We start from the raw sequence: 15239 nt of genomic DNA on the forward strand, positions 1-15239 counted from the left end.
CCTTTGTTTTGCACATGCTGTGCTTTGCTTATAGGATGTGACAATACAATAAAAAATCTTATAGTATGTTGTGTATGTATTTTATATATAACTAACATATAACTTATAATATATTAAAATAAAATATAATTTATTACATGTGTTACAGTTATCATGTAATTATTTTTACATATTATACATTACTGTAAATATAATATATTTATATTTAAATTAAATTATATTTAATTATAATTGTACTTACAATTTTGCATTACATTTAATAAATTTATTATATGTAATGCAAATTATAAGCGCAATTTTCAAAAACAAACATCAAAATGCATCTAAGCACCTAAACTGACGAGTCAGAAAAATAATCTCTCGAAACTGGTTTGGAAACCCTTTTGGTAAGACGCACCCGGTGTAGACTCTGAGGGCTCGCAGTGTAACCCGGGTACTGTGATGTGTGCACACAGTGTTGATGTGTTGGGGTCAGGGCTTGGAGGGCAGGGAGTCCCTTGGGTGACAGTGGACGGCTGGGGGGCCTGGCTGGGGCGGGGGGCGCGGACCTGGGCGGAGTTGGGGGGCCGGGTGTTGACCCTCCAGAGTAGCTTGCTGCCCGGAATGACCTGCACCGTCTCCTGAGCCTCCGGCACGGCGTCCACCACGTCGCCGTCGGCCTTCTCGGGGCAGTCGTCCTGAAAGACACAGCACCTCGGTGCTCCCAGAGCCCCTCCAGACCCGCCCGGAGCCCCTGAGACAGCAGCCAGGAGCCGCCCTCCTTGTGGGGGGAGCCCGTGCAGCCTTCTGGGTGTGACTGGACGGGGCGACACCTCCTGAGGAGGCTGAGGGTGCCTCTCCCAGATGGTTATTCCCCCACGAGCTGCGCTTCTGCCCTCAGTCGAGACAGGGTTCGCACTTGGTGATTTCAGGGTGTCTTAGCGTTTCTAGACTGGGGATCACGTCTCAATAAAAAGGTACAACTGCTACTTCTTTTTCAAAATCAACAGGACGAAGGGGAAGAACAGAGTGGTTATTCAGGCAGCTGTGAAGGGAGACACTTAAACCACGAGAAGCACAGCCTTGGAGTCCTCCCCCACCCGCAGGTTATGTGCTTTGGTGCCAGAAGCTAAATAAAGACACAGCTCAGTGACAAGTACCCACACAAAACACTCCCTCCTTGTGAGGTTCCCCAAAGGGGCGACAAAGCCACGCTAACGCATTAAAACACATCCCTAAACGGATTTAACATTCCACTGTATGGTCTTTAAATGGAACTTTACTTTTTTTTTTTAGTTTAAAAGAGCATTATTAGAAACGATGTCTAATAGCACCCATGAAATATCACAATATAAAAAACACTAACGGCGGACTTCCCTGGCAGTCTAGTGGTTAAGACTCTGAGCTTCCACTGCAGGGGGCACAGGTTCAAACCCTGGTCAGGGAACTAAGATCCCACATGCCACATGCCATGTGGCATGGCCAAGCAAACAAACAAAAAGCACTATCAATCCCAGTGGCGGCTGAATATCTTGTTAAACAAATATTGAACACCTCGGGTTTGGTACAGTCTAATTTATCACCTAGAAAAACGTGACACCTCTTTTGAACTATCACTTCTAGTTTTAAGCTCAAGAAGAACTAGTCTTAAGAAAATCAGTATTCCAGGGCTTCCCTGGTGGCGCAGTGGTTGAGAATCTGCCTGCCAATGCATGGGACACAGGTTCGAGCCCTGGTCTGGGAAGATCCCACATGCCGCGGAGCAGCTAGGCCCGTGAGCCACAACTACTGAGCCTGCGCGTCTGGAGCCTGCGCGTCTGGAGCCTGTGCTCCGCAGCAAGAGAGGCCGCGATAGTGAGAGGCCCGCGCACCGCGATGAAGAGTGGCCCCCGCTCGCCGCAACCAGAGAAAGCCCTCGCACAGAAACGAAGACCCAACACACCCAAAAATAAATAAATAAATTAACTAATTAAAAAAAAAGGAAATCAGTATTCCAAAGCTCCAAGGGGAAAGTATCCTTGTGAAAACTTTCCAGCTGTTTGGTATGTTACCTGGTACTCAGAACTAGAAACGCAGAAGTGACATCCACTTGCTTGTTTAATGGGTCTAAGCTAACAAGGTGCAGGGAAACAGGAGATTTATGAAGAAGTATCCAGAAGAGGGACTTCCCTGGCAGTCCAGTGGTTAAGACCCTGTGCTCCCACTGCAGGGGCCCAGGTTCGATCCCTGGTCCGGGAACTAGATCCCGCATGCCTCGCAGTGTGGCCGAAAAAAAAGAAGTATCCAGAAGAAAACGGAGGTGTCCTCTGATTCCGCCAGGCTCGGGGCGGGTAGAGGCACGATTGGGACGCAGGTGAACTCCTCCCCCGTCCAGAATCAGAAGACAAGCAGCTTTGCTTGAGAGACAAGTTCTGTGATTCACCCTCTGCAGCTGGGGCCACAAAGGCACTGTGTCCCTCGCAAGCGGCAGGCCCGGCCAGGCTCCACCCACCCACCCCACCCGCGGGGGATGCCGCACGGAGCCGCTCACCAGCTTTGTCTTCCGCAGGGAATCGGTTCTCCTCTCCTGCTTCTTGAAGGACTCGTACGCAGCAGGGTCCAGGCCCCACAAACACTCCGTCCATTTGCCATAGATCATAAAGAGCTTCTTTTTGCTGTAGTCAAAGGGAATTTTTTAAAACCAAGTTACCAATTAACAATTATAAACCATTCATCTAAACGTGCAGCACCTTAATTGTGACCATGGAATAAATTCTCGTTCTGGCATGTCTTCTTATAAATTTTAGGGATATTGTTGGGTGTAAATGCAAAGATGAAAAGTTTCATTTTAGCATCTCTTACTCGTGGCTTTTGAGACTAACTATTCACACTCCTTCACGAAAGCAGAAAAGAGAAAATGAAGGTACAAAAACCTGAAGGGCGAAAGACAGGCCGCAGGAGACGTGATGATGTGAGAACAAGCGTACGACGTTATTACGTTTAACACCCTATGCACCCGATTGTTATTTTTGAAATACATTACATTTTTATGTACCGTGTGTCCTGCAGCCCTTTTTCTATAAACCACATAAACAACCCTCCCCATATTCAGCTGATATGGTCTGCTTTACCTTCACAATCTCAAGTCAGACACCCCTGTCACTGTCTGCCCACATTTTTCATTTAGTAATAACCTCGACAGATCTTTCTAGATGAGCCACCAGAGCTCTCTGCCTGATTCCAAAGGAACAATGCCAACCGTGTTGGGCCCTTGTTTTTCTTTCTCACGTCCTCCTCGGGGGAGAGCGTACAGTTGGCCACGCGCTCCCTGGAAAGGCTGCCCCGCCCGCCGCGGGACGTGCTGGGAGGGCCAGCAGGCAGGGACACGTGGCCAGTCCTCACTCGGCAGACGGCCTGGCGGACACTCTCTGTCTCCAAGAGATGTAGCGTTAGGAAAGAGCATCCAGTGTAGGGAGGAAAACCAGAAACCCAGAACAGGACTGGCACGGCTCACTGAGTGCCGGTGGGCGTCCGCTCCCGCGGCCTGTTTCTGTGGATGAGCTGACCACAGGGCGGGTCAGTGCTATTCCCACTAACAGGACTGCTGTCCCGTGAAGTCCACACACCAGGTCCTAACTTACGTCAAGGGGCAAAGTGGTCAGAATCTTAACGTCTAAAGGTATTTTAAGGAATTAGAACAGGTGAATTTCTGGTACCCAGTAGAGTGGGATGGAGCAAAAGCACCCACTGCTTTACACTGGAAACTTCTTTCTACTTGAAAATGTATATATTTTAGGAGCTGGAAGGAATCTTATGGCTGTTATACGGCCCAAGTTACTTATTGAAAAAAAAAGAGAGAGAGAGAAATTGAGACCCAACACATAACGTGGGGGAACCCCCCCCAAAATTTGTTAAAATTACTACTGGCCATTTTTCTGCTCACAAAAACTTTAAAAGTCCCAAATTTCCAGATTGGAATGAACAAGTCACGTGAGAATGATGCTCATAAGCTAGTGTTTGGGTTTTGCCTGACAACCGCTACGGATGCCAGGAGAGAGAAGGAAACACGTGGTCAAGTTCTAAACTCTCAGTCCTGTTTGCACAACTGCAGTTTTATCTCTCAGTGAAAACGTTGAACTTTCTCACATCCATTTTATCAAAAGAAAACAGACCCAGATCTTCTACCCTCGAAGAAGGGGAAGCCGGGCTCCATCAGTCACCACCCTGAATGGTGCACTTAAAACTCGTCATTATCTCCTTCTGTGCTCAGTAATGAAATGCTTCTTCTAAACAAGAAAGAGTCATAACTTGTCCTCCCCGGCAGATGTCACCGGCACAACTACGTCTTTTGCAGAGACACACACGCTGTCCAGGCGCACCCCTGTGACCCAACCCACACGTGGACCTACTTTTTGTCTTGAATGTACCCTTCCACTTTGTGAAGTTCTTTTCCAAACAATCCACACGGTTTAAAGTGAAGCACACACTTATCTCCAGTTCTGCGGGGAAAACAAACACGGGCTTCTGTTGTAGACATGAAACATCCAGGAAAGAGAGAGGGAGGGAGGGAGGGAGGGAGGGAGAGGGCGGGCAGACTGGAGGCTGCCCAGGGCGGGGCAGCACCAGGACCGAGTGGACAGCACGGGGATCTTTCCGGGGGATGGAAAGCTTCGAGCACTTCCTTGTGCCGATGGTTGCACAACTCAGTAGATTTACTAAAAACCATTTGAGCGTCCACTTTACATGGTGGGTTTTATGACATGTAAATTACATCTTAATAGATATAACAAAGCCTACCAGCCATGAGCTTCTAGGAATAAGGCCTGACAGACTGGACAGTGGACAAGATTTGAGAATGGTCACTCTATTTGCATCGGGGAATCACAGCATCCTTCAGTGTAGTTTAAAATTTCAAAATAAACTCACTATTGTGACTAAAAACAAAGAAATATCAACAAAGAGCAGTAGTGATGACTTCGATCAGTGCCAACCAGAATCAGATCCAACCACCACCACGTGTGGGGCCTCCCAGCCAGCAAGGCCCGTCTGGAGGCCGAGGGGCACGGGGGGCCAGGGAGGGGCCCGGAGAAGCTGACCGCAGCGTGACACCACGGGCTGAGTGCCAGCTGGTGCTCTGGGTGCTGCACCGCCACCCTGACTTTGACCGCTGCATGACTGTCAGGGGCCGTTACCTGTGGTTTACAATCTCCACCGTCCCGTACTGCTCTATCCAGAGTTTCCCGATAATCACGTTGTGGACACAGCAGGTAGGGTTGGTCCACGTGTAGGCTTCATTATGTCTGAAAGACACCAGAGAACAGCAAGTCAGAGGCCAGCGAAGCAAAGACGCCGTGCGAACTCAAAAGCAAAATACCAGACAGAATCAAACCGTAATTGACTTAAAACCTGCAGAAGAGCAGAATATCGCTTTGAACTCCCTGAACAGGGGCTACTTCTTTAGCATTCGTTTGAACTGTCCTTCTTCTCTCCTTTGTAGCAGCAACAAAGCTTTCTACTTAAATGTCGAGACAAGTTAATAAGCAAGCAAAGGCTGAGACAAAGGCAAGAGGTTTCCTGTGAAGCCCCCAACAGAACAGCCCCGCCGCCCCAGCCTGCGGGAACCGCGAGGTCCCCAGCGCGTGGCCCTGGCCGTCTGGGGACCCGCGTGTGGCGGGGATGGCTCCTGGGGGTGCAAACACCTTCCCGTCAGTCAGTCCTCATCCTCCCCGACTGGCCCTCTCCAAGGAGAAGAGAAACCCCACAAGCGGGTGCTGAGCAGGTGGCCGGACGTGTGTCTCAAGGGAGGCTGTGTGAAAGAGCCACAGTCCAGGGCAAAGATCAGCTCAGCGCACAAGCATTTCATGATGAATATTTGGAACTCCTTGAATCTCCCAGGAACCCAAAGGTGCTAATTGACAAGGTTTGCGACCTTTCAGTTCCCCGTGCCTCACCCGAGAAAGCCAAGAGCACGGGACAGACGGGACGGGCACCCTCCCCAGGAAGGGGCCGCCCTCACCGCGGCCGGGCGACCTCGTCTGCCGAGGTGCAGGGGTTGGGGGGTGGGTACTGGGAAGACCACGCCCCTCCAGCCCGGCGGGGCCACAGGAAGTGCAATGGCATCAGATGCTTCCCATGGGGGCTACGGTTAGCGAGGCTCACAGCCCAGGGAGCCGGCTGCACCCCTCGGCCTGGACCACCCGCCGTGGGTTTGCAGCGCCGGGCGGTTGCTAGAGACTCAGTTTCTGCTTCGAGGGTCTCTGATCACCATCGGATTGGGCGCGTTTGGATTTAGGCTTAACGGTGCTCGGGCGTCCGGGAAGACGGCCCCTTCCTTCTCACCTCCTGGCGGTCAAGCCCGACCTCCCACCCTGCACGCTCAACCAGGGCTGGCCTGCGTGACCGGCAGCACGTGCACACAGGGCTGTGGTCACTTCTGAGGTCAGGTCACAGAAGACACCGCCGGTCCTGTCCCGGTGGTGGTCTGCCAACCGCCCCGGGCCCCGGCTCTCGGGGGTGCCAGCGCCTCGGCTGCACAGCCGTACGGAGCAGCGGGTGGCAAGGAACCGAGGTCTCCTGCCAGCGGCCAGCGCGGTGCACACGGGAGCAGAGGCTCCACCCACTTGCCTTCAGGAGGCCGCCCGGCCCGCATCCCGGCTGCGCCCGCACAGAGCCCCCGCACGCTGCGCCTGACCTCCAGCCCCCAGACACCGTGGGAGGACAGTGTCGTTTCACGCTGCTGAGCTGGGCTGTCACGCAGCAGGAGGTGATGACCACGACCAGGGACCGAACCGCAGAGATCAGGGGAGAGAAGACGGGACCCCACACAGTCAGACGTGAGGAGGACCCCCAGGAACAGCCAGCCCGCCGCGGTCTCCAGCCTCCTTAGAGCATGTCCCTGCCGCCGGAAAGGCTACCTGCCCGCAGAGCACGCAGGGTCCCTCCACCAGAAGGGAGGAGTCTTCCTCCTAAATGGAAACGGATTTCCCTTCGGATGCGCGGCCGCCCACTCACTTGAGAAGCTCCAGCGTGATGGTGCCACGGGGCTCCGCCTCCACGCTCTTCCCCCAGAACTTGAGCTTCGGGTAGATGGAGCCGTGAAACAGGAAGTCCTGATGGAGGCCCTCCGAGTAAAATGCACTGATGGGGGGGTGGTGGCTGACCTGCTCGGATATGAATCTGAACCCCAAGTCTTCCCTGGGGACAAAACGAGGAAAAGAAGGGCGGGGGCAGGAGGGACAGTGAAAGGGCCTCATCAGTGACAGCAAAGCCCAGAAAGGTCAGCCCAACCCGCTCTCGGGGGCCCGCAGCTCAGCGCTTGTGGCGCTGCAGGACCTCACGGCCACCCGGACCCCACGTCTGTGAGGGGCGCTGGGATGAGGGGACCACGCGTGCTGTCACACGTGGCAGAAATATCCGACACGGCTCCCTGACGTCACACTTGGCCTAAAGCTGACCACACGCAGAGCACACGCACACGCAGAGCACACACAGCACACGCACTGTGCCTCCAGGGCCAAAGTCAGCACCACGCAGAACAAGCGACAGTGCAGAGAGGCCTGCCGCCCTGCACACAGGTGCACAAGGAGCTCTTAGAACCAGCGACTCAGAGAACTGACAGCAAACTGTCACCTTAGTCCTCGAGGGACGCCCACTGCCCAGTAAACCCAGAGTAGGACTTTCCAGCCTCCTTTCAAGGCTCCTGGCATTTCTGTGATGAAATGTCTTATGCCCAAGATATTCCTGGCCAGGAAACAGAATTTTTAGTACACTCTCTTTTTCAATAAAAATGTCAGTTTTTAATTGTTCCAGAACTCTGAATACACCTACAGCTGTAGTCATTAAAAATTATAAAAGCTCAACCACATAATTACTAACTTAACTGGAATCAGAATTTCCAATCATTACAGAGGAAGGAAAGTTGAAAAATTAGATTTTAAAAAGGTTGCCTACCAAGGTATGTAATTTACAAAATGAATACTTGTCTAAGAAAAGAAAGTGTTATTTTTAGTTATCCACGAGCAATCTCTAAGGATGAAAAGACACTGGTGAATGGCCAGGCTTAGTTATGTTGCCCCCCAAACAGGAAGACGGCTCCGTCTCACACGTGTGGCACGCGGCAGACACCGCAAGCGTGACCTGGAAGTTAAGGTCCGACACACAAGTTAAGAGAGAATGTCAGTGTTTCCCAACAGCCTGTGAAACTTTAATTCAACCCCTGAACTACGTTCATGAAAAAGATGAACGGTTAGGGGTGTCACTCTGTATTCAGCGTCTTGGGGGGTTCGTATGCTTTTAATCCATCTGCTTATTTTCCTTCGTCTGGAACTTTTATCATATTACGCTTTGATTTCTCTTTTCAGATATTTCGATGATGCTTTTAATAAACAAAAATGCTAATAAGAATCTGACAGCTACATAAGGTCAGGATCTCGAACCCTGGACTAAAGCAAACTAACCGGAGGGAGGGAGCTTTTGCTCGAGAGAAACATCTAAGAAAGGAGGAAACTCTATGTGAATTCAAGACAAAAATGTCCCCTTAAGAGTGACCCTCGGGGCAAGCCTTCCCCTTGCCTGGGCCTCAGCTTCCTCGCTTCTAAAAGGAAAGGGCTGTGCCTTATGGCCCCGCTGGCTGTGAGATGCCATAGCCCAAGGTCACCTGCTGAACCCCTGTCATTTACAAAGCCCCCCGGCAGCACACATCACGCTTTCTCCCAACTCGTCCAGCTTTCTCAAGGGCAATGAGATGTGGAGAACGGCTTCTCCACCACAGGTCAGTGCCAGCCGACCTCTAAGCCACACTAAAACCCCAGGGGGAATTCCCACTCCAGCAGCGTGTGGAGAAGGGGCCGCTGCTGAGCCATCCAGGACGAGCCAGGAACAGTGGAATTTGAAACTGACATGAATCTTGCTTTCCCAACCTGGGAAGTGACGTGTGTGCAGGTGTGCAGGCCGCCCGCATCCCTAAGATGACAATTCCTCCCCAAATGGTCGGAAACCAGTGCAGATACACATATCCCTGCCCACACGCTTACACTCTACAAACCTGAAGAGTGCCCATTCTAAGCTGTCCAACATCCCCAAATCCCACCATCATTTACTCACCATTGGAAAAACTCAACCATTAATAACACATATGCAATAAAGGACCCAAGAACCAGGAGTGTGTGGTTCTTTGAATCCAAGATGCATCGGTCACATAACACGCCACTGGTTTTATAAAGATGCTGCAAATTAAACCACACCTCGCAGAAATGCCCAAACACGAGCACCCAGCAATCCGACACCCCGTGCTGCACGCCCCCGGGCACCCCCGCTCCATTCCTGAGCCTAACGCGTTCTTCCGTTCTCAACTCGGTTTTTCACCAGGCTTCTGTTATGTCATTAACACAACAGCTCTCGTACGTGCACCATCTTCCCGCCTGCAGTAAACCCCTCAATTCAATCAGCCTGGAGAAATCCATGCTGGACAAGCAATCACCCTTGTCCGTCGCCAGAAGAACCTCACGCACGAGACGGTCACGAGGGCCTGTCCCCTTACCTGGTTAACTCGTATGTTTCCCCCAAGAGTGGATTGAACGGCTTGCCGGTCCTCTCCCACTGGGAAGCCACAGCCGAAACCGCAAAGGCCGCTACAGACTGGAAACAACCACAGGCTGGTGAGGGGCGGCTGTCCATCAGGATGCGGGAGCCGGGGCGGTGAGGGCGTCCCACTCACTCGCTCCTGGGTGCCTTTTCAGTCTCCCACTTGTAACACGTTTGAAACTGCAGAACTTCCGGGGAAATACTGCTTATCACCCGCCACTTCCTCACAGTCACAGAAAGCAGGAACTCTGCCGCCTTCCACCCCCAGCCCGGGTCTGCCTCGCAGGCCCTGTCTGTCACACACACGTGCACACACACACGCGCACACGCACACTCACGTGGGGTGATGGTGCTGAAAGGGCCCAAGAGGAGCCGAGGGCCGGCGCCGCCACCCGCTGCAGCCCTGCAGCCCTGCAGCCCTGACCACCAGGCAGCCGAGACCACGCCCGCACAGAACGTGCCCGGGACAAATGCCTCGGCCTTTGGGCAGGACAGCACCCCAACATCCGTGCGAGCTGCGCTGGCCCTTCTCCCAGGTGTCCCACTGCTGAGGTGCCCGGGTCCCTGCCGCCACATGGCCAATCCGATGGCGTCACGTTCATTAAAAGCTACGGTCTGCACCCAGCCAGGCTGCACCCAGCCTGGCCCTCCCCCCGAGAGGAGCCCGCCGCCCACCTGCATCCTTTCCAGGGGCTGGGGCTGGCAGGAGGCTTTGTGCACGAGGTACACGTGTTCCATATACTCCGTGATCCGCTGCAGGAAACTCAGAGGCTCGTTGAAGGCAATGGGCATCGTGATCTTGGACAGCTCCTAGGGGGAGCCGGTGAGGACCCGTTACCGCCACCGCCACCGCCACCGCCACCGCCACCGCCACCGCCACCGGCGGCTCTGCCCAGACACCAGCGCCCCCGCACCCGCCCCTGCTCCGAGCGTCACTCCCTTGGAGCCGCAGCCGCCTGCGCAGGTCGAGACTGGAGAGGCCCTGTGGGAGCCCGGCCTGGGAGACAGAGCCGCTGCCCACCCGCCTGCGGGCACCGCGCCCACCACCCCACCCCGCGCTCACGGCACACACGAGCCTGCGGGTGCTCCCAGGCCACCAGCTCCAGTGACGACCCAGCTCCTGTGTGTGCCCCGTGCCACCTCCAGCTCCACGGTCCCAAAGCATCGTTCCAACCCGTCACCCCAGGGTGACTTGGAAACTCCTCGGCCTGGCAAGTGAGACCCCCTACCGCAGCCCGCCCTCAGGTACCGTGCAGGCAGAGCAAGTGTGCAGCCCCGGTGCAGGGCGAGGCCAGGAAGGCGCTCGGGGATGCATGCTGCAGGGGGCACCGAGGGAGCCGGCATCTAGGGAGGGGGCTCCAGTGGAGGCCCTTCCCAGAAGCACGGCTGAGCAGCGCAGGATGGCTTTGTCAAGGGAGGAGCAGGGCTGGGCAGGAGGGGGAGGGAAGAGGAGATGGGGGGGGAGGGGAGGGGAGGGGAGGGGAGGGGGAGGGGGGAGGGAAGGGGGAAGGGAGGGGGGAGGGGAGGGGAGGGGAGGGGAGGGGGAGGGGAGGGAAAGAAACGCTGCTGGCCCAAAGCCAGCAAAGATGCTGGCCTCGCTCACGTCAGGAGAAAGGAAATGAAAGCACATGGAGAGTCCACTGCACACCCAACACAAGTGGCAAACCCCCAAACCTCTGACTCCCGCCTGTTGGCAAGGCTGGGGGGAACCAGGCCACCCACATCTGCCGGTGGGAATGCAAAATGCGGCAGCCTCCGGAGAGGAGGGGACCCAGCCACGCCCCCCGCTCAGCCTTTGGTCCGGCGGCCCCACGTGCAGGAGACTAACCCACAGTTCCTCCATCAAATACGCAGCAAAAGGCCAGAAACAACGCAAACGTCCAACCACAGGGCCACAGTCACTCAACTGTGGGGCAGCACGGCGCGGTGACCAAAAGAATAAGAAGCAGCTCTGCCCTCGCAGCTACACTGCGGAGCGGAAACAGGCGGAGAGGAGCCGACCGTCTATCTGAAGAACGGGAGGAGGCCATGCAGCCGGCGTTCTCACACGTGGCAAGAGGGACCAGAGCGTGTCCTGATGGTCACCTCCAGACTGCAGGGAGGGCACGGGGACCGGAGGCTAAACGCTTGGAACACACCTTGTCTGAGAGATGCGACTCTGGACTTACAATTTTAAACCAAAATTAAATTTAGAAAAGCCATCTCTAAACACCATAAACAAAACAACACAAATGAACCCACACAACCTCCCTGGGGGCACAATGACCCAGAGGCGCGCAAGCACAGGGACTGAAGAGTCACCCTCGGGGCAAGAACGACAAATGCCACAGACGGGCTCTCCTGAGCCGTCACGTGTGTGGGCGCAGCAGCGGGTCACAAGCTACACGCTGCGCTAAATCCCTCATCTCCTGTGTCGTGAAAAACTGGGACTGTTGAGGTGGCGGAAGAGAGACACAGACAGAAGACAGAAGAGGTTAGATAAATCCTGTGGCCTGGAATTTGAAGCATCGTTGAAACAAATCAAAACACAGGTCCTAACTCTGTCCCCTGAAAAGACCTAGAAACAAGACCAATCCAGTAGCCTCCCCCGGGCCCAGCTCTGGTCCTGAGCTCTCTCTCTCCCTGGACAATAAAGGTACAGGAGGAGCGGGGGCATCTTTTGTAAAGGAGTGCGGGCCGGTGTGAAGAGGCTCTCACAGCCCGAGACGGACACGTGTGCCTGGACGCAGCACAGGGCCAACCCCGTGGGCTGCTTGGTTAGACCAGTTACGCTGCCAGGGAACCAAAGACATCATGCGAACACCTGGATAGAGAATCACTCACTGATCCCGACTGTCTTGTGCAAACCACATTCACAGTAGAGGAGGGGACTTTCTCATCACAGAAATATTCCAGGTAACGAAAGAAGGGCAATCATTATCAGCCTGGCTCCGATTTGCAACTCCTGATGAGCTAATGGGTCTGGGCACCAAGCACCAGCAGTTCCTAAATTCAGAAGAAGAGCAACAGAAAGGTCTTGTGATGGAAGGACCCAAACGAGTCCCGCACACAGACTGCAAAACACACACAGGAGAGCCACACTCAGACGACTGGAAATTTGAACACAGAGTGGGTATTTGATGATGTTAAAGAATTATGTTACTTTCAAAAGTAGGATAATAGTATTGTGGTTGTGTTTAAAAAGAATCCTTATCCTTTAGTGATACATAAAACATGTTCACAAATGAAAAGGTGTTTGGAATTTGCTTCAAAATACCAGGGGAGGAGGGGAGCGGTGGAGGGGCGGAGGACGCATGATTAGCCCCGAACTGGCAGTGGTGAGGGCTGGTGATGGGCAGGGGTCTTCATGAGATTCTGGCTACCTCTGTCGGAAACTGTTGTGTTCACTAGTCTGTGGCTGTTTCAATGAGCTGATGGGCAGTGAAGAGAGGTGTGTCACCTCCCTGGAGGTGCATCCGGAGAGGTGAGTATCTCACGGGGGACAGCGGACGGATGCTGTGAAGTGGGACAGTGCGACCAACCCCGAGTGTTACATCCAGCCTTACTCGGAATCCAGCCTACGGCCAGCTCCTTGGGGAACGCAGTGCAGTGATGTCACTCTGTGAAAAGAGGCTTTTGGTTTTAGACCTCTGAAGAGTCAAGACCGAGTGGCTTGCTGAGTTCGTCACACCCCCAGACAGACACTTTTGTGAAGACCTGAATTGTGCACACAGTCGAAAACGCAGGAGAGGACAGTGCTAAAAGAAAACAATCCTGAACATGTCACTTTAAAAGATCACAGATGTGTACAGATACACGCGTGTGAGCAAGCAGGGGTCAGCGTGCACTCTTAGGTTTTCCAGCTCTGTCTGCTGAGAGGTCTGGAGCAGTGACACCCCGGGAGCCATGAGCACATCCAGCACCCAGGTCTCGGTTTCTACACACCATCCTCTAATAAAAGGTCATCGGTGGGGGCTTCCCTGGTGGCGCAGTGGTTAAGAATCCGCCTGCCGATGCAGGGGACACGGGTTCGAGCCCGGGTCCGGGAAGACCCCACATGCCACAGGGTAACTAAGCCCTGCGCTCTAGAGCCAGCATGCCACAGCTACTGAGCCCCTGCGCCACAACTACTGAAGCCCTTGGCCTAGAGCCCGTGCTCTGCAACAAGAGAAGCCACCGCTCGCCGCAACTAGAGAAAGCCTGCGTGCAGCAACGAAGACCCAACACAGCCAAAAATAAAATAAGTAAAAATAAATAAATTAAAAAAAAAAAAAAACGGTCATCGGTGGAAAAACTGGGGAAAGCCCAGTCAAGTATGTGCTGCTGTTAACAGTAACGCCCCAGTGTGAGTGCCGTGGTTCTCATGTGAGATGCTGTCATCACAGAAGGCTGGGTGAAGGGTAAAAGACTCGCTATCCTGTGACTCTTCTGTAACTTTCTGTCAGTCTCAAGTTATTTCAAAATAAAAAGATGAAGTCCCCTCTGGGAAAAAAGAACTGAAATGGATACGGGCAAAAAATAAATGCATTAGAAGACTGAGCTGAAGACCATCCGAGAAGCAGTGAAGTCATTTTTTGTAGCTCACGTAGCCCGAGTATGAGTCACCAGACGTGGCCGCGGCTGAGCACGCTGCAGTCTGCTCGAGGCAGCGCTCTCCCCTCCTGAGAAGGACCAGCTCCGACTCTCACAGTCAGGAGAGACCATAAAAGGAAAGGCCTACGACTTCTGGACACTAAGTATCCAACTATTTTTCCTGTTACTCTGCCTGCAGCCCAGGGTGGGTGGGCTGGGGGACACAGAGCCTCGGTCCCTTGGTGTGTGGGCCAGGAACCCCACCAAAGCCCCCCAGTTCATGAGGATTATCCAAAGCCAGCTGGCTACAGCACATCATGAAACACCAAGGTAAGTGTAAACCCATCTGAAGCTCCTTATGTCAAGAGATTAACCTACAGAATGGGTGTCCTACTGTCTATTAATACTTCAGCTTTTGTTCACCTCTTCCCCTCCTGTATTTGTTCCTTTCCTGTTTTATTATCTTCACATCATGCTGTTTATAACTATGCAGAGTGCATCTTCTTAAACTACCAGTAGTGCAATAAATTCACAGGAATTAAAAATGTGTAAGATTCACACTTCAAAACGAGTCCATCTGAACTTACCAAGCCAATGCACTTTTTCAATATACTCCACACGCTGAAATCACTTCTGGTAAACATTGGGGCAGGCAACGATGTCCTGTAAAGGGGTAACCAGAGTGACATGTATTTATTCAACCAATGTGAGAGTCACTTATGACTGATGGTTTTGCGCAATGACCGTGTCTTCCTTTAATCTTTCCAAGCATTAGCATTTCTGTATGCTGGCATGCCTGCAGAGGAAAAAAGGACCAGACTGCTGCTGAAGTCCCAAAGAAAGCTTTCTGCATCGATCTTTGGAGGGCCTCCTAGGAAGCAATCATGGCCACACAGGCGACTTTCCTCCACGGAGCTGGGGAGACAGGTCGCTGGGTCCCCCCGGGCAGCCATGTGCCAGCCGCCTGGGGCAGCAGCAGGGCCACAGACGGAGGTGGAGCCAAGAGGACCCCAAGAGGGAACTGCATTACGAAAAGCTCTTCAGGGGCTTCCCTGGCGGCCCAGTGGTTAGGACTCCGTGCTCCCAGTGCAGGGGGCACGGGTTCGATCCCTGGTCGGGGAACTAAGATCCCACGTGCCGCGCAGCAT

General features: G+C 53.4%; 1 protein-coding gene across 4 annotated transcripts in view; it reads right to left on the reverse strand.

Moving 5' to 3' along the window:
* The window catches only part of OSBPL2 (oxysterol binding protein like 2), a 40628-nt gene that overhangs the window by 3201 nt on the left and 22188 nt on the right, over positions 1 to 15239 (reverse strand). For 3 of the 4 annotated variants that reach the window (XM_068565614.1, XM_068565613.1, XM_068565615.1), the window contains 8 exons: positions 14679 to 14754; positions 10216 to 10350; positions 9497 to 9594; positions 6970 to 7152; positions 5151 to 5258; positions 4368 to 4457; positions 2510 to 2633; positions 549 to 677 (listed from right to left, as the gene is read on the reverse strand). In XM_068565614.1, coding sequence (XP_068421715.1) covers positions 549 to 677; positions 2510 to 2633; positions 4368 to 4457; positions 5151 to 5258; positions 6970 to 7152; positions 9497 to 9594; positions 10216 to 10350; positions 14679 to 14754 — 943 coding nt within the window. The remainder of the gene's footprint in view (positions 1 to 548; positions 678 to 2509; positions 2634 to 4367; positions 4458 to 5150; positions 5259 to 6969; positions 7153 to 9496; positions 9595 to 10215; positions 10351 to 14678; positions 14755 to 15239) is intronic. The other variant, XM_068565616.1, reaches the window with a different exon arrangement.

The sequence above is a fragment of the Eschrichtius robustus genome, chromosome 16 (assembly GCF_028021215.1).
Source record: "Eschrichtius robustus isolate mEscRob2 chromosome 16, mEscRob2.pri, whole genome shotgun sequence".
NCBI classification, from domain to species: domain Eukaryota; kingdom Metazoa; phylum Chordata; class Mammalia; order Artiodactyla; family Eschrichtiidae; genus Eschrichtius; species Eschrichtius robustus.